Below are 23,228 nucleotides of genomic sequence, written 5' to 3'. Positions count from 1 at the left end.
CTCATCGGCCTCCCATTTAGCCATCTATCCCCCCTTCAATCTGTTCAGAACTCTGCTGCACGTCTTATATTCCGCCAGAACCGATATACTCATATCACCCCTCTCCTCAGGTCACTTCACTGGCTTCCAATCAGATACCGCATTCAATTCAAGCTTCTCTTTCTTACCTACAAATGCACTCAGTCTGCAGCCCCTCATTACCTCTCTACCCTCATCTCCCCTTACGTTCCCACCCGTAACCTCTGCTCACAGGACAAATCCCTCCTCTCAGTACCCTTCTCCACCACCGCCAACTCCAGGCTCCGCCCTTTCTGCCTCGCCTCACCCTATGCTTGGAACAACCTTCCTGAGCCCTTACGCCAAGCCCCCTCCCTGCCCGTCTTCAAGTCTTTGCTTAAAGCCCACCTCTTCTATGCTGCGTTCGGCACCTAACTCTTACCGTTCAGTGAATCCAGACTGCCCCAATTTGACTGCCCCTATCGGACCGACCGTTTTACTTGTCTATTAGATTGTAAGCTCTTTGAGCAGGGACTGTCTCTCTTTGTTAAATTGTACAGCGCTGCGTAACCCTAGTAGCGCTTTAGAAATGTTAAGTAGTAGTAGTAGATTTGAAAACGGCCAAAGACGGGGCTAGACGTACAGGCTCGGGAAGTCTATTCCAGGCGTGAGGTGCAGCGAGATAAAAGGAATGGATCTGTATTTAATACAAAGAGGAGAAAAGACAGAGAAAGGAGAGCTAATTCTCTTACGCACCATGCGGTGGCGTAGCCATGGGGGGTCCTTGGGGGCCTGGGCCCTCCCCCAAATTGGATTAGGGCCCCCAAAGGTCTGGTTTGGCTGGTGGAGATCCCCAAGCCCCGCCAACACAAGAGCCTTTCTCCAGGGCTGTTCGCCACATGCTACCTGCCCTACTTTCCTTCCCCCCCCCCCCCCCCACCGCACACATGCTCGGTTTTAGTGAAATTGAGCATGCATGCCACGGGGGAAAGCAGGGCGGGGGGGGGGGGGGCATGGCAGCGAGCAGCGCTGGAGGAAGGTTTCAGTTGGTGGGATTTGAGGATTCCCGCCAGCCCAGGAATGGAGGGTTGTGGTAGGAGGAGAAGAACAGCGGAAAGGTGGGACAAAATGTGCCCCCCCCCCAAAAAAAAAATTTGACATCTGGCTACACACCTGACACCATGTATTTACTATAGAGACCAGCACAGACAGAGAAAGGCGAGGTAACTCCTTCGCATATCAAGTACTTACTTAGGTCCAAAGCACATGCACAGGCTGGCGAGGTATCCATTGGAGAAGGCGAAGACGATCATGACAACGATATAGTAAGAATCGTGGCTGAAGAACACGGGCAGGTACTGACGAGGGTGGATGTTACACAGCATGAAGAGCGGGATGAAGATGATCCGAGCTATCACCAGAATGTGCAGCAGGATGCTGTCCTTCCCAGGCTGGTCAGATGGGGGGTGGGGGAGACAGAAGAGGCAATGGAAATAATATTAGCAGGGGACCCTAGCAAGTTCTTCTGCCGATCAATGCCACTTTCTAACCCTGACGGTGCTCTGTTCCCACATCGTACCTGAGTGACTGTGGGGAGGAAAGAAAGAGCGAGGCAACCAGGAGGAAGAGAGAAACAAGGGACCAAGATGTGAAAAAAAAAAAAAGCCAGAAATCATGTAGAAATGGCAGCAGAAAGGGAAATCAGAAAAAGGGGAGGGGGGATGGGTAGCAGCAAAAGGATTAAGCATGCACGACAGGGACAGAGGCAGTGATGAGGCTGAGTGTGTGCGGCTATTCCCAATTAAGGCTTTGCTCTTGGCTGGGCTTCCCTTGATTTGCCTGTACTCGCTGCCTGACCTCCTTTGTCCGTCTGGACTCACTCCACAGGGCTCTCACATCTCTCAGTTCTGCCCAGTTTTCGATGTTCCCACACTTTGTCTGTACTCACTGCGAGGGAACCGTTTCTCGGACTCTGCTCACTGCTTGGGTTCCCATAATTCAGCTGGGCCTCTTGTTTGGTGTATGTGTATCTATGGGCTTATTGCATGGAATTCCCATGATTTGGCTTTTTCGCTGCTGGGGGTTCGTACTCTGTGGTTTATTTTTATTTTGTTACATTTGTACCCCGCGCTTTCCCACTCATGGCAGGCTCAATGCGGCAGGCGATGGAGGGTTAAGTGACTTGCCCAGAGTCACAAGGAGCTGCCTGTGCCGGGAATCGAACTCAGTTCCTTAGTTCCCCAGGACCAAAGTCCACCACCCTAACCCTAACCACTAGGCCACTCCTCCACTCTGTGGTTGTGTTCACTGCCTGAGTTTCCCATGATTTCATTGTGTTCACTACCTGGGATTCCTTAACCTAGATCAGCACAGCCAGGGCTCCCGTCCATTAGTGGTTCTTACTGCTTGGTTTCCCATTATTGGACGGTACTAGTTGCTTGATGTTTCCATGCTGTGGCTGTATTTACAGGTTGGGGTTCTCACTCTCTGGGTATATTTGCTATTGGGGCTCCTTCTGCTTGACTTTGCTCACTGCTTGGTTTCCTATTACATAAGTACATAAGTATTGCCATACTGGGAGAGACCAAAGGTCCATCGAGCCCAGCATCCTGTTTCCAACAGTGGCCAATCCAGGTCACAAATACCCGGCAAGATCTCCAAAAAGTACAAAACATTTTATACTGCTTATCCCAGAAATAGTGGATTTTCCCCAAGTCCATTTAATAACGGTCTATGGACTTTTCCTTTAGGAAGCCGTCCAAACCTTTTAAAAACTCCACTAAGCTAACCACCTTTACCACATTCTCTGGCAACGAATTCCCTGACTGTGCTCAATGCCTGGGGCTCCTTCTCCCTGGCTGTGCTCACTGCCTTGGTTTCCTTCTCCCTGGCTGTGCTCACTGCCCTAAGGTCGACCTAAATTTCGTGATTTGGGCGTCCCCGACCGTATTATCGAAACGAAAGATGGACGCCCACCTTGTTTCGATAATACGGGTTTCCTTCTCCCTGGCTGTGCTCACTGCTTTGGTTTCCTTCTTCCTGGCTATGCTCACTGCCCGGGGCTTCTTTTCTCTCACTCTGGCCACTGCCTGGGGTTCCTTCTTCTTGGCCGTGCTCAGTCACTTTTGGGGGGGGGGGGGGGGGGGTCAGTGCTTTAGCTTACTTCTGGGCTGGCTTTGGTTTACTATTCTTGCACAGCAGCTTCTGCCGAAGGTTTCATTAACCAGTCGGTTGCCATGGTAGGAAGCTTTCTGCTACGGTAGCCAACATTTAAAGGCTATTTTGAGGAACATTTTTATAATTGCTGTGGTAAGAAACAGGCTGTTCTTTGACCAAAGTGAGGGACTGTCTTTCCTAAAGAGGCATGCTGGTGAACTTCCTTCCTGGCTGTCCTCCCGGTCACAGGATTGGCATCCATTACTGGCTAGGACAGCTCTGCCAGACAGACAAGGTAGAGCAGGGAGCCAGCAGTGTAAGTAAACACTTCTGTCCTTCCCTACCCTACCATAATTGCTAACCAACTGCAAAAGTCTTTCCAAAGCACCAACCACATGTAAAACCCCCCACCCCCTCAGAGAAACATTTGCATGATTTATCAGTCAAGCTTTTCATTGCATTTGACAGCACCGTCTGGCTCTCAAGTAACAGCAAGCTGGAATTGTTGCAATAAGATAGGGTATATAAATGGACATTAATAAAAATTGGAGAAAAATCCTACGCTCTAATTATACCCCACACATTTATACTTCAACTCTAAGGTAGAAGAACTGAGGAACTGAGTTTGATTCCCACTTCAGGCACAGGCAGCTCCTTGTGACTCTGGGCAAGTCACTTAACCCTCCATTGCCCCATGTAAGCTGCATTGAGCCTGCCATGAGTGGGAAAGCGCAGGGTACAAATGTAACAAAAATAAAATAGATACTATTGGAGATTCTACATGGAATGTTGCTACTATTTGAGGTTCTGTTGCTACTATTGGAGATTCTACATGGAAGGCTGCGCAGGCTTCTGCTTCTGTGAGTCTGACGTCCTGCACGTACGTGCAGGACGTCAGACTCACAGAAGCAGAAGCCTGCACGGCCACATTGGTGATCTGCAAGGGCCGACTTCTAGTGGAATAGCAACAAGGGCCGACTTCTAGTGGAATAGCAACATTCCATGTAGAATCTCAAACAGTAGCAACAGTGGAGGAGTGGCCTAGTGGTTAAGGTGGTGGACTTTGGTCCTGAGGAACTGAGTTCGAGTCCCACTTCAGGCACAGGCAGCTCCTTGTGACTCTGGGCAAGTCACTTAACCCTCCATTGCCCCATGTAAGCTGCATTGAGCCTGCCATGAGTGGGAAAGCGCAGGGTACAAATGTAACAAAAATAAAATAGATACTATTGGAGATTCTACATGGAATGTTGCTACTATTTGAGGTTCTGTTGCTACTATTGGAGATTCTACATGGAAGGCTGCGCAGGCTTCTGTTTCTGTGAGTCTGACGTCCTGCACGTATGTGCAGGACGTCAGACTCACAGAAGCAGAAGCCTGCACGGCCACATTGGTGATCTGCAAGGGCCGACTTCTAGTGGAATAGCAACAAGGGCCGACTTCTAGTGGAATAGCAACATTCCGTGTAGAATCTCAAACAGTAGCAACAGTGGAGGAGTGGCCTAGTGGTTAAGGTGGTGGACTTTGGTCCTGAGGAACTGAGTTCGAGTCCCACTTCAGGCACAGGCAGCTCCTTGTGACTCTGGGCAAGTCACTTAACCCTCCATTGCCCCATGTAAGCCACATTGAGCCTGCCATGAGTGGGAAAGCGCGGGGTACAAATGTAACAAAAAAAAAAAAACCCAACCATAAACCTGCAGGGAGAGCTTCAGACAGGGAGGGGTGAAACAGGGACGTAGTCTGAGCACCCTTTTCAATATTTACATCAATGACCTTCAGCTTGGAGAAGAGACTGCTGAGGGGGTTATGACTGAGCTGTAAAAAAAACCCTGAGTGGAGTGAAACAGGTAAATCGATGGTTTATTCTTTCAAAAAGTACAAAGACTAAGGGATACTCCATGGGTAATACTTGTAAAACAAGTATTTTTTTCACTCATTCAACAAATAGTTAAGCTCTGGAACTCATTACCAGAGGATGTGATGACAGCGGTTAGCGTATCTGGGTTTAAAAAAGGTTTGGACAAGTTCCTGGAGGAAGAATCTATAAAGTACTATTAGACCTAGGGAAAGCCACTGCTTATCCCTGGGTTAAGTAGCACGGTCTCTTGCTACTTTTTGGGATTCTCCACAAAAACTAAGGGAGAAAAGTTGTCACTGCAAAACAAAAAATTAAACCAATAGGGAGGAATGTTCTAAACGTGCAAAAGTGGTGAAAATCATGTGGAACTACTCAAAACAAGGCTTTACAACCAGTGCCGTAGCGGGGGCGGCTGGCACCCGGGGCGGGTCGCCGCCGCGCACCCCCCCCCCCGGGTGCAGCACGGCGCCCCCCTCCGGCGTGCATTGTAACTTACTTTGGCAGCGAAGGGCGGGCGGGAGGACCGATCCACCCCCGAGCCCACGTCGCTGGGAGCTGCGTCGGCTCCATTGGTTCCTTGCTGTCTCTGCCCTGGAACAGGAAGTAACCTGTTCCGGGACAGAGGGAGCAAGGACCCAACGGAGACGACACCCCCCCAGCGGCGTGCACCCGGGGCGGACCGCCCCCCCTTCCTACGCCACTGTTTACAACGTAAATTCAGCTTTGAGGCATCATAAGACAAATGTATCGGCTATGTGATCTCCTATAGCCCAAAGCCATTGGAGCCGACTCTGTGGGTGCTTTAGCACCCCCAATATTAAGAAAATTCCTTGGATGTGTCCAGGGAGGGGGTTATTTCTATTGGGCTTAGCACCCCAAATAATTTTGAAAAGTTGGCTCCTATGCCCAAAGCTATTTCAGGCACTATATACAGAGTAATCGTCTGATATTGTGTATCTGGATTTTCAAAAGGCTACAGAGGAAATTGGAGGGTCATGGGATAGAAGGAAAAGTCCTATTGTGGATTAAAAACTGGTTGAAGGATAGGAAACAGAGTGGGGTTAAATGGGTAGTATTCACAATGGAGAAGGGTAGTTAGTGGGGTTCCTCAGGGGTCTGTGCTAGATGGGAGTAACTAGCGAGGTAATTAAATTTGCTGATGACACAAAGTTATTCAAAGTCGTTAAATCGCGACAGGATTGTGAAAAATTACAAGAGGACCTTATGAGACTGGGAGACTGGGCGGCTAAATGGCAGATGACGTTTAATGTGAGCAAGTGCAAGGTGATGCATGTGGGAAAAAAGAACCCGAATTATAGCTACGTCATGCAAGGTTCCACGTTAGGAGTTACGGACCAAGAAAGGGATCTGGGTGTCGTCGTCGATAATACACTGAAACCTTCTGCTCAGTGTGCTGCTGCGGCTAGGAAAGCGAATAGAATGTTGGGTATTATTAGGAAAGGTATGGAAAACAGGTGTGAGGATGTTATAATGCCGTTGTATTGCTCCATGGTGCGACCGCACCTTGAGTATTGTGTTCAATTCTGGTCGCCGCATCTCAAGAAAGATATAGTAGAATTGGAAAAGGTGCAGCAAAGGGCGACTAAAATGATAGCGGGGATGGGATGACTTCCCTATGAAGAAAGATTAAGGAGGTTAGGGCTTCGTTGCCGGAGAAAGTGGTGAAGGCAGTTAGCTTAGCAGAGTTTAAAAAGGGGTTGGACGGTTTCCTAAATAGGACAAGTCCATAAACCGCTACTAAATGGACTTGGGAAAAATCCACAATTCCAGGAATAACATGAATAGAATGTTTGTACGTTTGGGAAGCTCGCCAGGTGCCCTTGGCCTGGATTGGCCGCTGTCGTGGACAGGATGCTGGGCTCGATGGACCCTTGGTCTTTTCCCAGTATGGCATTACTTATGTACTTATGTCTGCCTCTTAAGCTGTAATATCTCTTTTATTTTAAACCATCTTTGGAGTGGAGGAGTAGCCTAGTGGTTAGTGCAGCGGACTCTGATTCTGGGGAACTGGGTTCAATTCCCACTGCAGCTCCTTGTGACTCTGGGCAAGTCACTTAACCCTCCATTGCCCCTGGTACAAAATAAGTGCCTGAATATATGTAAACCGCTTTGAATGTAGTTGCAAAAACCTTAGAAAGGCGGTACATCAAGTCCCAGTTCCCTTTCCCATTAAAGCATTGTGCCAGATTGATGTCAGCTAACAGGTTTATTTTTGAAAGATAAAGACGCCCATCTTTCGACACAAATCGCAAGATAGGCGTCCTTCTCACAGTGTCGCCCAAATCGGAATAATCGAAAGCTGGTTTTGGGCGTCCTCAACTGCTTTCCTTCGTGGGGACGACCTAAGTTTACGGGGGCGTGTCAGAGGCGTAGCGAAGGCGGGACTGTGGCGTGCCTAACACATGGGCGTCCTCGACCGATAATGGAAAAAAGAAAGACGTCCCTGACGAGCATTTGGTCCACTTTATTTGGCCCATTTCTTTTCACGACCAAGCCTCAAAAAGGTGCCCAAACTGACCAGATGACCACCGGAGGGAATTGGGGATGACTTCCCCTTACTCCCCCAGTGGTCACCAACCCCCTCCCATTCTAATATTTTGCCAGCCTCAAATGTCATACCCAGTTCCATGACAGCAGTATGCAGGACCCTGGAGCAGTTTTAGTGGGTACTGCAGTGCACTTCAGGCAGGCGGATCCAGGCCCATCCCCCCCTCTACCTGTTACACTTGTGGTGGTAAATGTGAGCCCTTCAAAACCCACCCGAAACCCACTGTACCCACATCTAGGTGCCCCCCTTCATCCCTAAGGGCTAGGGTAGTGGTGTACAGTTGTGGGGAGTGGGTTTTGGGGGGCTCAGCACACAAGGTAAGGGAGCTATGCACCTGGGAGCTTTTTCTGAAGACCACTGCAGTGCCCCCTAGGGTGCCTGGTTGGTGTCCTGGCATGTTAGGGGGACCAGTGCACTACGAATACTGGCTCCTCCGACAACCAAATGGCTTGGATTTGGTCATTTCTGAGATGGGCGTCCTCGGTTTCCATTATCGCCGAAAATCGGGGACGACCATCTCTAAGGTCGACCTAAATGTTGCAATTTGGGCGTCCCCGACCGTATTATCGAAATGAAAGATGGCCGCCCATCTTGTTTCGATAATACGGGTTTCCCCGCCCCTTTGCGGGGACGTCCTGCGAGGACACCCTCAGGAAAACTTGGGCGCCCCGTTCGATTATGCCCCTCCAAAGCATTCCAATGACAGTCTTACAGGAAGAGGGTGGGGTGGGTAAGGTGAGACGCATGGGAGCTGGGTGGATGAGACACAAGGAGAGATGCGTGGTGATAAGAGGGTGACAAAGCAGTAGAAATTTTATGGTTCATAATGGGCTAGAAAACCCAGATCTTTAAGTCCTATCTGGTGGGTGTCAATCCAGGAACGTAAGATCTTTGAAGTCAGAATGATTAACTATTTTGACAGGACTTAACAAAGATCTGGGTTTTCTAGCCCATTGTGAACCATAAAATTCTACTGCTTTGTCACCCTCTTATCAACATGCCATCTCTCCTTGTGTCTCATCCACCCAGCTCCCGTGTTTCTCACCTTTCCCACCCCACCCTCTTCCTGTGAGACTGTCACTGGAATGCTTTGATGTTTCACTTATATATATGGTTATTTATCAGCACTTGCTTATTTGTGACCTGAAGAAGAAGGGCTACCTTCAAAAGCTAATTAAAAAATGTATTTAGTCCAATAAAAAATGTATTATCTTATTTTCTTTTCTATGTTTTATTTTATTTCTATTGATTGCCAGGTAATCTGGATTGGCCACTATCGGAAGCAGGGTTCTGGGCTAGATGGACCACTGGTCTGCCCCAGTATGGCAATTCTTATGTTCATACCCCGAGTTCAGACTGTACCCAATAAATATGAAGTTCATTCCTGTCATGATACGTGGAAAAGAAACCCGTTTACATACATAGTAACATAAATACATAGTAGATGATGGAAGATAAAGACCTGTATGGTCCATCCAGTCTGCCCAACAAGATAAACTCATTGTATGTGATACTTTATATGTATACCTGACCTTGATTTGTCCTTGCCATTTTCAGGGCACAGACTGTAGGAGTCTGTCCAGCACTGACTTTGCTTCCCATTTACCGGTGTTGCCATCCAATCTCCACGAAGCTACTGTGGATCCATTCCTTCCAAACAGGATTCCTTTGTGTTTATCCCGTGCAGTTTTGAATTCTGTTACATAGTAACATAGTAAATGACGGCACAAAAAGACCTGCATGGTCCATCCAGTCTGCCCAACAAGACAAACTCATATGTGCTACTTTTTGTGTATACCCTACTTTGATTTGTACCTGTCCTCTTCAGGGCACAGACCGTATAAGTCTGCCCAGCACCATCCCCGCCTCCCACCACTGGCTCTGGCACCCAATCTCGGCTAAGCTCCTTAGGATCCATTCCTTCTGAATAGGATTCCTTTATGTTTATCCCACGCGTGTTTGAATTCTGTTACAGTTTTCCTCTCCACCACCTCCCGCGGGAGGGCATTCCAAGCATCCACTACTCTCTCCGTGAAAAAATACTTCCTGACATTTTTCTTGAGTCTGCCCCCCTTCAATCTCATTTCATGTCCTCTCGTTCTACCGCCTTCGCACCTCCGGAAAAGGTTCGTTTGCAGATTAATACCTTTCAAATATTTGAATGTCTGTATCATATCACCCGTTTCTCCTTTCTTCCAGAGTATACATGTTCAGGTCATCAAGTCTCTCCTCATACGTCTTGTAACGCAAATCCCTTACCATTCTCGTAGCTTTTCTTTGCACCGCTTCAATTCTTTTTACATCCTTCGCAAGGTACGGCCTCCAAAACTGAACACAATACTCTAGGTGGGGTCTCACCAACGACTTATACAGGGGCATCAACACCCCCTTTCTTCTGCTGGTCACACCTCTCTCTCTCTATACAGCCTAACAACCTTCTAGCTAAGGCTACCGTCTTGTCACACTGTTTCATCGCTTTCAGATCCTCAGATGCTATCACCCCAAGATCCCTCTCCCCGTCCGTACATATCAGATTCTCCCCGCCTAACACATACATCTCCCGAGGGTTTCTATTCCCTAAGTGCATCACTTTGCATTTCTTCGCATTGAATTTTAATTACCGTTTTCATCTCCACCACCTCCCGTGACAGGGCACTCCAAATATCTACCACCTTCTCCGTGAAAAAATACTTCCCGACATTATTTCCGAGTCTGTCCCCTTCAACCTCAAATCATATCCTATTTGGAAACCTTACCCCCTGCAGAGATCCTCAGCCCCACGGCCTAAACTCAAGGACTCAGAAATTAAATGCTTGATATACGCAGGTGATGCGGTCATTCTATTCTCTACCTCAGAAGAGAATTTAAATTGCTAGATGAGTCTTACAAGTAAAGCTGGAGAAGACAAAATGATTATTTTCCGGGGAAAAAGACAAAAAAATCTTCACTAAAAACTGAAATTTTACCTAACCTTTGAAGGAGCAGAGCACACCTAAGATTAGGCTTGTCTCCGCCTAACCCAGGGCTTCCCAAACCTGCCCTATTTGTCAGATTGATTTGCATACGCTGCTTCCATTTGCTATGCAAATCTCTATCTCATGTATATTCATTGTGGAATTCCTGAAAACCTGACTGGCTGGAGTTCAGCCAGGACAGGTTTGGGAATCACTGGCCTAACTTACTGGGCCAGTTTTCGAGGCGTTTAGAAAACTGAATCCAGCTGATAATCAGCCGACGGAGGACAGCGCTTTTTTGTCCACCAATGGCGCTAAACCAGAAATTCAATGGCAGGCCCTGTGCGGGCTTTGTCATGGAATTTCCGTTTATTTATTTATTTTTAAAACTTATACCCCGCTTAAAACTAAGCAGCTAATAACATAACACACATAAGAAGAAAACTCATGAAAGCCGCTTAGCGCATAATCGGTGAAGTCAATATTCAGACTTCACTGGCCTTGGGCTATTAAAGATAGGACAGGTATTTATCAGGTCCTGTTTATATTTATAGCCCTGAATATTGGTAGCTAATAGGACTCCGACCCTGATGTAGCTGGCTTCCACTTTGGCGCTAACAGGCCACTTCAGCAACATTAACCGGATAGCTGCATCCAAGCCACTTAACCGGGCTGCAGCCGTTTCTGGCCGGTTAACTCGCTTTAAATATCAGCCGGAATATTTCTGAGTTTTCAGTGCGTACATTTGAATGCCTAAAATCACAGGGTGTCAAAATTTAGGATCCTAAAAAAGGAGGTTGCACCAGGGGTGGGAAAAGGACTTTAAGCACAAGCAGTGCTGAGTTCCAGTGCTAGGCAGAGCTAACCTAGGTCCAGAAGCAGAGGCGCATCTGGACTTCGGCGGGAGGGGGGGGCCAGAGCCAGAGTGAGGGGGCACACTTTAGCCTCCCCCCCCGCCAACGACCCTCTCCACCCCCCCTCCCGCTGCCAACCCTCCCCCGCCGCCTACCTTTGCTGGTGGAGGAGCCCAACCCCCGCCAGCCGAGGTCCTCTCTTCCGTTGCAGCAAAGCTTCCTTCAGTTTCAAATTCTGAGTCTGACATCCTGCACGTTGTACGTGCAGGACGTCAGACTCAGAACAGGAAGCTTTGCTGCAATGGAAGAGAGGACCTCAGCTGGCGGGGATTGGGGTCCCCCGCCAGCAAAGATAGGCGATGGCGGCTTGGCGGCAGGATGGGGGTGGAGAGGGTCGTCGGCAGGGGGGTCCAGGCCCCTGGTCCAGAGTTGCAAACCACATGGAGATACTGTCCACCTGTAGCTCCCATCCCCTGAGTCTGCTTACCTTCCAAATCCCCTCCCCCTTTCAAGCCACCATCCACAGAGCTTCAGCCTACTTCAGTGTATTTCAGTGGTGCCCTCCTGGCACCAGGGCCGCCGAGAGGGGGGGGGCACAGGGGGGACAAAATTCCCCGGGCCTCCAAGGGGGGCCCAGGGCCGGGGTCAGGCCGCCGGCGCTGCAGTCCCCGGTCTCACCTGCCTGCCTCCTTGGCTCCGGGCCCCCTGCATTCGAAGCGACAGTCGCAGATCTCCTCTCTTCTGGCCTTCCCTCCCTGTGTCCTGCCCTCGCGGAAACCGGAAGTTACATCAGACGAGGGCGGGACACAGGGAGGGAAGGCCAGAAGAGAGGCGATCTGCGACTGCCGCCTTGAATGCAGGGGGCCCGGAGCCGTGGAGGCAGGCAGGTGAGACAGGGGACTGCAGCGACGGGGGGGGGGGGGGGGGGGGGGGGGAGGGAGCGACAGGGGGTGGCAGTGGTGGGGGGAGCGACGGGGGGGGGGGGGGCGGCAGTGGCGAGGGGGCGGAGGCGGGGCGCCCTTGCCCCGGGCCCGGCCTAGTCTCTCGGTGGCCCTGCCTGGCACAGAGCCTAAGTGATTAAAAGTGATAGATGGTTTCTTCCTGCGTCCGGAGGGTTAAGCTCTCAGGGTTCTTCTGAGGGCATAGGGGTCAGCAAATGCAGAGGAGATGTTTTCTTTTCTTACACTGGCCAATAGTTCGTTCTTATTATTGTTTTCTATTTCTAATTTATACACAACAGTTGCACAGCATATTGTTCCTTTTTATGCTTTAATAAAAAGATTTAAATATAAAATCATAAGTGTTTCGAGGCTTCTGCAGATGAGAACAGAGCCCACGGGGACAAACTTTGTCCCTGTGTCATTCTGTAGTTGACAGTTTGGGCTAAAGAAGGTCCTGTGGAGTCAGGTGTTAGCGTTGTGTTCTCTGAGGGGACGATATAGAAAGCTACCACCAGCCAAACCACTACTACTGCTACTACTTAACATTTCTAGAGCGCTACTAGGGTTACGCAGCGCTGTACAATTTAACATAGAAGGACTGGACAATCCCTGCTCCAAGAGCTTACAATCTAAAGGATCGGGAGGCGGGGCTGGTGGTTGGGAGGCGAGGATAGAGCTGGGCAGACTTATACGGTCTGTGCCAGAGCCGGTGGTTGGGAGGAGGGGCTGGTGGTTGGGAGGCGGGGATAGTGCTGGGCGCCAGTAGTTGGGAGGCGGGGCTGGTGGTTGGGAGGCGAGGATAGAGCTGGGCAGACTTATACGGTCTGTGCCAGAGCCGGTGGTTGGGAGGAGGGGCTGGTGGTTGGGAGGCGGGGATAGTGCTGGGCGCCAGTAGTTGGGAGGCGGGGCTGGTGGTTGGGAGGCGAAGATAGAGCTGGGCAGACTTGTACGGTCTGTGCCAGAGCCGGTGGTTGGGAGGCGGGGCTGGTGGTTGGGAGGCGAGGATAGAGCTGGGCAGACTTATACGGTCTGTGCCAGAGCCAGTGGTTGGGAGGCGGGGCTGGTGGTTGGGAGGCGAGGATAGAGCTGGGCAGACTTATACGGTCTGTGCCAGAGCCGGTGGTTGGGAGGAGGGGCTGGTGGTTGGGAGGCGGGGATAGTGCTGGGCGCCAGTAGTTGGGAGGCGGGGCTGGTGGTTGGGAGGCGAGGATAGAGCTGGGCAGACTTATACGGTCTGTGCCAGAGCCGGTGGTTGGGAGGAGGGGCTGGTGGTTGGGAGGCGGGGATAGTGCTGGGCGCCAGTAGTTGGGAGGCGGAGCTGGTGGTTGGGAGGCGAGGATAGAGCTGGGCAGACTTGTACGGTCTGTGCCAGAGCCGGTGGTTGGGAGGCGGGGCTGGTGGTTGGGAGGCGAGGATAGAGCTGGGCAGACTTATACGGTCTGTGCCAGAGCCAGTGGTTGGGAGGCGGGGCTGGTGGTTGGGAGGCGAGGATAGAGCTGGGCAGACTTATACGGTCTGTGCCAGAGCCAGTGGTTGGGAGGCGGGGCTGGTGGTTGGGAGGCGAGGATAGAGCTGGGCAGACTTATACGGTTTGTGCCAGAGCCAGTGGTTGGGAGGCGGGGCTGGTGGTTGGGAGGCGGGGATAGTGCTGGGCAGACTTATACGGTCTGTGCCCTGAAAAGCACAGGTACAAATCAAGGTAAGGTATACACAAAAAGTAGCAAATATGAGTTATCTTGTTGGGCAGACTGGATGGACCGTGCAGGTCTTTTTCTGCCGTCATCTACTATATTACTATGTTACTAAATGTACAGTCAGTCAAGTAGGGGTCGTCAAATTGGGACAGTCAAAATTTCCTGAAAAGGTATAAAGGTTAGGTGCCGAAAGCAACATTGAAGAGGTGGGCTCTGAGTAAGGGAGGGGGCTTGGCGTAAGGGCTCAGGAAGTTTATTCCAAGCATAGGGTGAGGCGAGGCAGAATGGGCAGAGCCTGGAGTTGGCGGTGGTGGAGAAGGTCACTGAGAGGAGGGATCTGTCCTGTGAGCGGAGGTTTCGGGCGGTTACCTCAGAGTTTACGTGGAACTTATTGACTGAGCAATGCGAAAAGGGGTCGAGCATTGGCTATGAACTTGTGCAGTAAACATGGCCGCACCCTACGTTAAAATGAAGGGTAACTGCAGTCATTACCAATTCCCCAGCAACGCTTTTCACACGCACGCAATACGAAAACGTTTCGTGAGGTCCAGAATAGTGTAGAAAGGTTGGTTGAGAGGAATTCCCTCCCTGCCCCCCACCCAAACCACCTGCTCCCAATAATGCTCTGCATTGGTCTCTGCTGTCTAGTGGCCCCCTCCCTCCCTCTGACCCAACCTACTGACCCCCCTCTCCCCTGCCACTGATCCCCCTTCCCCTGACTTAAAAAAAAAAAATAATAATAATTCCCTGGTATATAGTGGCCCCCTGACTCTACCTGACCCAACCCTCCTTTCCCCAGTTTAAAAATAGAAATCCCACTTGGCAGACTGACCCTGCCTGGTGCTTCCCAGGATACATTGCATAAGGTCGAACACTGCCATTTTTCAAGATGGCGGCGCTGGAAGCAGGAGTGAGTAAGCATCACTCCTGCCTCTGTTAAAGTATGCTTTGGGGGTAGGGGGGGGGGGTAACCTAGACATCAGGGATTTAATATTTTTAAGTTGGGGGAAGGGGGTTGGGTCAGAGTAAGGGAGGAAGGCTTCAAGAGAACAGGAAATTGTTTTAGTAGGTTGGGGGGGGGGGGGGAAGGGTGGGTCACATCAGGTTAGGTGGAGGAGGTGGCCCCTGGACTACCAGGGTTTTGGGGAGGCTCATGCCAGGGGCCAATGCAGAAAGCGGCTTTTGTTTTGTTTTTTTAAATGTCCCTGAACTAATCACCACTCAAGCACTGACAGGAACAGGGACATTTTGCAATGAGCTATGGATTACCACCGCGTCAATTTACATGCTCATTGCTTACAGCATGCCGTGGTATTTTTTGCATGCTGATTTCCCGATAGAAGCCGCATTCTGAGCCGGCTCTACTGCAAGGCTTTTTGCATCGGCCCCTCAGTGACCTCCACCTAGGTCAGTAAAGTCACCTGCCTACCCTGTCACACTAGCAATGCAGAGGGGTCTGCATATTCTGAGCTACTCTGAAAAAAAGTCAAGAATGAACAGAAAACTCTCATAACCAGACATAATTTCCTGCCTACGCAAAGTGGTGTGCTGGAGCCAGCTCGCCAGAGCCGTTTGTTATTTATAAGTACATAAGTATTGCCACACTGGGACAGACCAAAGGTCCATCAAGCCCAGCATCCTGTTTCCAACAGTGGCCAATCCAGGTCACCAAGTACCTGGCAAGATCCCCAAATAAAGAACAAAACATTTTATACTGCTTACTCCAGAAATAGTGAATTTTCCCTAAGTCCATTTAATAACGGTCTATGGACTTTTCCTTTAGGAAGCCGTCCAAACCTTTTTTAAACTCCGCTAAGCTAACCCCCTTTACCACATTCTCTGGCAACGAATTCCAGAGTTTAATTACACGTTGAGTGAAGAAAAGGTTTCTCCGATTCGTCTTAAATTTACTACATTGTAGCTTCATCGCATGCCCCCTAGTCCTAGTATTTTTGGAAAGCGTAAACAGACGCTTCACATCTACCCGTTCCACTCCACTCATTATTTTATAGACCTCTATCATACCTCCCCTCAGCCGCATTTTCTCCAAGCTGAAGAGCCCTAGCCGCTTTAGCCTTTCCTCATAGGGAAGTCGTCCCATCCCCTTTATTATTTTTTAAAGAATTTTGGGAGCCGGTTGTTAAACTTTAACAACCGGCTCCCAAAATTTGGGCTGGGGTGGCTCAGGTCCCTTCCTGGCAGCGTCAGCTCCAGCTGCCCTGTGGCCGGACATCTCACTCCAAGTCCGACCCTCGCAGCAAAACAAAAAAAAAGAGCATGAAACCGTGCGCGGGGTCGTAGCCCTGCACGCGCCGCTGCCGGCTCCCTTCCTCCTCCTTCTCCAAAACAGGAAGTTACATCCTGAGGGGAGGGAGGAGGAGGAAGCTGGCAGCAGCGCCACGGTTTCATACTGTTTTTTTTTTTGTTTTGCCTGCCAAAAAGCATGAGGATCGCAGCTCAAGGTTCTTGCTTCAGGCCACCGAAGTACCGGCCCGGGAGAAGAAAGGAAGCCGGCAACAGTGAACGCAGGGCTGCAGCTCAAAGACATATTAAGTCAAGATTCCTCAGGTTTGTCTCTTTCCCCTACCCCGCGCAGCCATCGTCCCAAACAAAGCAAACAGTCCTTTGAGCTGCTGCATCCATGTTGTCGTTCTTTAATGTTGGTAACACGTTTATTTAATCTCACTTATATGTTCAAACATGCCAGCTTTTCACAGGTAGAGTAGTACATTGTTATAAATCGTAATTAGTGTGTCATTTGGAGGAGGGGCTGGTTATAGGGACACTCTAGCACGTGCTGTATTCATGCAGAGATTTTTCTTTTCTCCTGGAAAGAGCCACAAAAACAGATATCATATTATGAGAATCAGGTGCTCAACATCCAGAGTTTCTATCTACTTATTATTATTATTCGTTGCATTTGTATCCCCACATTTTCCCACCTATTTGCAGGCTCAACGTGGCTTACACCGTTCCGTCATGGCGATCGCCATTTCCGGAGTGAGAGATACAAGCGGTATTAAATTAAAGATCATGATTGACATAATAGATTAAACAGTCAAGTATAAAGCGTTCATATTCGGAATTAGAGATCGAGTGATATTGCTTTAAAGTTCATTCGTGGTGGAGTAGACTTTGGTAGTCAGGTACAGAGAGTTGGGTTTACTTATTTTAAGTTATTTATGACATTTATATTCCCGCATTAAACATGAATTAGGTTGAAACCTGGGAGCGTTTAAAATCTTTTTTTTTTTTCCTGTGCCTAGATCAAAAGAGAAAGATAGTCGGCATCTCTGCCAGCAAAGGTATGCCTTGCATGCTCGCATGGGGGGCGGCGGGGAGAGTAAGGAGTGCTTTGCCCTCCAATCCACCTCGGCCTCTCCCCCCCCCCCCCCACACACACTCTACGGCTGGCTATGCCTGGAGAAAGAGCCTGTTGTTAACATTTTCCAGCACACCCCTGCCTACGCACCAAGGGGAGGGAAGTGAGCTGGCCCCACACACCCTGCAAGCAAACAGGAAAACTTAGCTGTATGCTGTCCTCCCTCCTTCCCAGACAGAGGGATAGACATACACATCCTGTACATGGCTTACAGCTGTCACCCCGCCCCCCCCCCTGCATGTACTGTATAAGTGTGATGGAGGGGAGGGGGGGCTCGACTTCTCAGCTATAATTATACCGAGCTTGCAAAAGCCTGCCACAGATGTACTGGGTTTAGTCCATTAAAAAAAGCTCTCAACTATACCTGGTAAACCTGTTTCCTTCCCTTGCTGTTTTTTCCTCCTCTGCTCAGACTTGTATTCAGTTACTGCTAAGATGCATAATTTTATTCTATTCTAGTAAATGACACTGGGAAAAATTCAGCCAATCAGATGCCTCAACTGGTTACTGCACATCTCCTATGTATAGCTGCCGAGAGGGGGGGGGGCAGGGGGGACAAAATTCCCCGGGCCTCCAAGGGGGGGCCCGGCACCGCAGTGCCACCCGCCCTCCGTCGTCGACCGTCTGCCCCCTGCATTGAAATCACAGTCTCACCTCTGTGAAAGCAACGCTGCAGGCAGCAGAACGCCTCCCTTCGGCCCTCCTTCCCTCCCTGTGTCCCACCCTCGTCTGACGTAACTTCCGCGAGGGCGGGACAAAGGAGGGAAGGAGGGCCGAAGGGAGCCGTTCTGCTGCCTGCAGCGCTGCTTTCATGGAGGTGAGACTGCGATTTCAATGCAGGGGGCCCGGCCCGGTGGCGGACGGAGGGGGGAGCGGCGGCGACCTCAGGGGGGTTGAGGGGGGAGCAGTGGCTGCAGCAATCTCGGGGGGGGGGGGAGAGCAGTGGCGACCTGGGGAGGGTGGAGGGGGGGAGCGGCGGCGGTGACCTCGGGGCGGCAGGGGCGGGGCCCCAGGCCCGGCCCAGTCTCTCGGCGGCCCTGCTCCTATGCCCTGCAAAGTGTCAAACTGCGCAGGGTGGGAAGTGGAAAAATTTGGCGGAATGCTCCAGCCCTGCCTACTGGTCCATGTTTAGCAGTGTAATCCTTCTAGGAACCTTCTAGCTAGTTAAAGGGTCCACGAGCAGGGTATTATGGGTGTGGGTGGGAGAGAGGTCTTGGGAGGGGGGAGAGAAATGGGACTTAATGGCCATCTTGGGGGTTGAGTAGGGGTTCTGTGAGGCTGTCGGGAAGGGAGGCAAATGGATTCAGTGGTTGGGTGGGGGAAGGGGTAAGCATACGATGCACATGTATTTTCATCCCTTTATCCCCCTCCCTCCAAACCAAATTCAGCTGTTCGTACTTGGGAAGTGTTCCACGGGGCCAGTCTAGCTGGGTGAGCTCCTTGGATACCTGTCTAAGGGGATCTTTTACTAAGGCGTGCTTACGTTTTTAGTGCCCATAGGAACGTATTGGCGTCTCTAACGTTTAGCACGCCCACAATTTTAGCCTTAGTAAAAGACGCCCTAAATTCCTTACAAAGTTGCCTTTTTTGGCAGCAATTTGAAAGTGACAGAGAGTGGCATAATCGATCGGCGTTGGCCATCTATATGGCCAGTGCCATAAAGGGGCGGTGCCAACCGTATTATCGAAAAAGATGGCCGGCCATCTTTTCTTTCCATAATACGGTTGTCGCCGGTCAAATCTCAAAATTTAAGGTCAAATGTTGACATTGCCGGGTTTAGGGACTGCCGAATTTAGAGATGGCCGGCTTTGGTTTTTAGCCATAATGGAAACCGGGCCCGGCCATCTCAAACCCGGTGAAATGCAAGCCTTTTGGTCGTGGGAGGAGCCAGCATTTGTAGTGCACTGGTCCCCCTCACATGCCAGGACACCAACCGAGCACCCTAGGGGGCACTGCAGTGGACTTCAAAAATAGCTCCCAGGTGCATAACTCCCTTACCTTGGGTGCTGAGCCCCCCAAATCCCCCCCAAAACCCACTCCCCACAACTCTACACCACTACCATAGCCCTAAGGCATGAAGGGGGGCACCTACATGTGGGTACAGTGGGTTTTGGGGTTTTTTGGAGGGCTCAACATTTACCACCACAAGTGTAACAGCTGGGGAGGGGGATGGGCCTGTGTTCACCTGCCTGACGTGCACTGCAACCACTAAATACTGCTCCAGGGACCTGCATACTGCTGTCATGGAGCTGGGTGTGATACTTGAGGCTGGCATAGAGGCTGGAAAAATATTTTAACATTTTTTTTGGGTGGGAGGGGGTTAGTAACCACTGGGGGAGTAAAGGGAGTTCAGCCCCGATTCCCTCCGGTGGTCATCTGGTCAATTGGGGCACTTTTTTGAGACTTGGTTCTAAAAATAAATGGACCAAGTGTAGCCGGCGAAATGCTCGTCAGGGCCGGCTTTCTTTTTTCCATTATCGGGCGAAGCCGGCCATCTCGTAACCACGCCCCCGTCCCACCCCGACCCGCCTTCGCTATACTACCGAAATGCCCCCTTGAAGTTTGGCCGGCTCCGCGACGGAAAGCAGTAGGCGCCGGCCAAAATCGGCTTTCGATTATACCGATTTGGCCAGGTTCAGGAGATCGCCGGCCATCTCCCGATTTGTGTCGGAAGATGGCCGGCGATCTCCTTCGAAAATAAGTTGGAGAGTGTGGTGGTGGGGATGGAGGATGAGGTTAGTACATGGGCATCGGGGGTTGCCTTTTGAAAGGTGAATTTCTCATACAGCTTCCCTTCCGAAATCTGCAGCTCTTTTCCCCAAAATAAACCTCAGCCCGCTGGGGCTCTCCCTCCCCCACCCTATGGGCAGATGATCAAAAGTAAACACGAGCGCTGAAGGCCATTAACGCCGTTCTAGTGCACACACTCACCAAACGCAGGATGATCAGTGGGGGTTACCGCCGTAAACAGTGAGCGCACCAGGCATTTGTGCAGGTAGCATGTAAGTGTAGTCAATCTCATGTAAATAAGGCCATTTCCTATTTCTCCTCAATGATCAAAAACCAGCGCCGCAACAAACAGAGGTCTTGAATGACGTTAGACAGTACACAACCCCGCAAAATAACGTCAGGTCATGGCTGGAGTTACTGTCAAACATGTCCCATCTGTGCTAAAAAAAAAATTATACATATATATAAGGCAAAGGGGACCACCAATGTGAGCAAGGATTCTGGAATTCGTTGCCAGAGAATGTGGTAAAGGCGGTTAGCTTAACGGGGTTTAAAAAAAAAGGTTTGGACGGCTTCCTAAAGGAAAAGTCCATAGGCCATTATTAGAATGGACTTGGGGGAAACTCCACTGCTTATTTCTGGGATAAGCAGCATAAAATGAATCGAGCTTTTCTGGGATCTTACCAGGTATTTGTGACCTGGATTGGTCACTGTTGGAAACAGGATGCTGGGCTTGATGGACCTTTGGTCTGTCCCAGTGTGGCAACACTTACGTACTTATGTGCTTGGGATTCTGAATGGAATCTTTCTACTCTTTGGGGTTCTACATAGAATGTTGCTACTATTGGGTACTTGTGACCTGGATTTGCCACTGTTGGAAACAGGATGCTGGGCTCGATGGATCTTTGGTCTGTCCCAGTGTGGCAACACTTACGTACTTATGTGCTTGGGATTCTGAATGGAATCTTTCTACTCTTTGGGGTTCTACATAGAATGTTGCTACTATTGGGTACTTGTGACCTGGATTTGCCACTGTTGGAAACAGGATGCTGGGCTCGATGGATCTTTGGTCTTTCCCAGTGTGGCAATACTTACGTACTTATGTGCTTGGGACTCTGAATGGAATCTTGCTACTTTTGGGAGTTCTACATGGAATGTTGCTACACTTTGAAATTCTGCATGGAATCTTGTTGTTCTTTAGAATTCTAGAATCTTGCTACTCTTTGGGGTTCTACATGGAATGTTGCTACTATTGGGTACTTGTGACCTGGATTGGCCACTGTTGGAAACAGGATGCTGGGCTCGACGGACCTTTGGTCTTTCCCAGTGTGGCAATACTTATGTACTTAAGGATGGGCATCAGAAAAACAGAAAACAAAAAGGATTGCTTTTAAGCCTCCCACACAAACGATGGGTTTACTCAAATACACGTCTAGTCACTTAACTCAAACCAGGGGTGTAGCTATGTGGGGCCACGGGGGTATCGGCCCCCACAGATTACGCCCTGCCCCCTCTACATTTGACCCCCCTCCGCTGCCGCCGTCCGCCCTGCCGCCGCATCATCATCAGGTACCTTGTTTGCTGGCGGGGGTCCCCAATCCCCGCCAGCCGAAGAGTCTTCTTCAGCGCCGGTCAACTCCGGCGCCTTCGTTGTGTGATCATCTGTTTCTGATGCCTTACGTCCTGCACCGTTCATGTAGCCCCGTGCAGGACGTAAGTGTCAGAAACAGATGATCACACATTGAAGGTGCTGGAGTTGACCGGCGCTGAAGAGGACTCTTCGGCTGGTGGGGATTGGGGACACTCGCCAGCAAACAAGATACCTGATGCGGCGGCGGGGCAGGGAGCGGGTGGGCGGCCGTGGCAGTGGGTTTTTTTTTTGCAGCAGTGACGGCGGGGGAGGCGGCTAAAATGCCCCCCCCACCTCGGGCTCTGGCCCCCCCTCCCGCCGAGGTCTGGCTACGCCCCTGACTCAAACTGGTCTGTGATGTGACGAAAAAAGCCCGAAGGAAAGCCCTACAAGCACAGACAAACGAGGTACAAAACCAATGCAAAGACTAGGGCCACCGACAGAACTACAGGGCAAGCTAAGTTTTCACGGCATTTTCAGACAGCATCTCTTGAGGTGCTTTACGGCAGGGTGCTGACTTTACGACACACCGACGAGCTGTACTGTGCAAGGATGCACACAATGGTGAGCCCCACCTATGCACATGTGCGTTGTTCCTGGCTTCTTTTAGCACGTGAAATTAGTGCACGTGCGACACGGCTGCTTTGCATATTTTATCACACTGTTTAGAGAGGGTGTATTACAGCTCTGTTTATATCTGCGTAGGTTAACTCTGATCATGACCGCGCTGCTGTTCCGCGCTAGTACGGCAGTGGAATGGCGGTACTTTGAGAGAGCTATCCTGAATAGCATTTGGTTTTGATCATCGGGCCCTCATCCTTCACCGCCCCCCCCCCCACCCTACTCTTTTCTGGCATGGCTAAAATCAGGCACATTGGAAAGCAGTGCATGCCCTTTTGGGCTGCACAGTGGGAGGGAGAGGGAGGTGAATTTTCAAACAAGCAATCTAGCCACGTTATTCGCGGAAAGCAAATAGAATGTTGGGTATTATTAGGAAAGGTATGGAAAACAGGTGTGAGGATGTTATAATGCCGTTGTATCGCTCCATGGTGCGACTGCACCTTGAGTATTGTGTTCAATTCTGGTCGCCACATCTCAAGAAAGATATAGTGGAATTGGAAAAGGTGCAGCGAAGGGCGACTAAAATGATAGCGGGGATGGGACGACTTCCCTATGAAGAAAGACTAAGGAGGCTAGGGCTATACAGCTTGGAGAAGAGACGGCTGAGGGGAGACATGATAGAGGTATATAAAATAATGAGTGGAGTGGAACAGGTGGATGTGAAGCGTCTGTTCACGCTTTCCAAAAATATTAGGACTAGGGGGCATGCGATGAAACTACAGTGTAGTAAATTTAAAACAAATCAGAGAAAATTTTTCTTCACCCAACGTGTAATTAAACTCTGGAATTCGTTGCTTGGCAGAGTTTAAAAAGGGGTTAGACGGTTTCCTAAAGGACAAGTCCAT

General features: G+C 50.2%; 1 protein-coding gene across 3 annotated transcripts in view; it reads right to left on the bottom strand.

The window, feature by feature from the left end:
• The window catches only part of SLC29A1 (solute carrier family 29 member 1 (Augustine blood group)), a 309,536-nt gene that overhangs the window by 959 nt on the left and 285,349 nt on the right, over window positions 1-23,228 (bottom strand). For all 3 annotated transcript variants that reach the window (XM_030195748.1, XM_030195747.1, XM_030195749.1), the window contains one exon: window positions 1,249-1,448. In XM_030195748.1, coding sequence (XP_030051608.1) covers window positions 1,249-1,448 — 200 coding nt within the window. The remainder of the gene's footprint in view (window positions 1-1,248; window positions 1,449-23,228) is intronic.

The sequence above is a fragment of the Microcaecilia unicolor genome, chromosome 3 (genome assembly GCF_901765095.1).
Source record: "Microcaecilia unicolor chromosome 3, aMicUni1.1, whole genome shotgun sequence".
NCBI classification, from domain to species: Eukaryota; Metazoa; Chordata; class Amphibia; order Gymnophiona; family Siphonopidae; genus Microcaecilia; species Microcaecilia unicolor.
The sequence above is the reverse complement of the archived record's forward strand: the minus strand, read 5'-3'. Positions and strand labels throughout refer to the sequence as shown.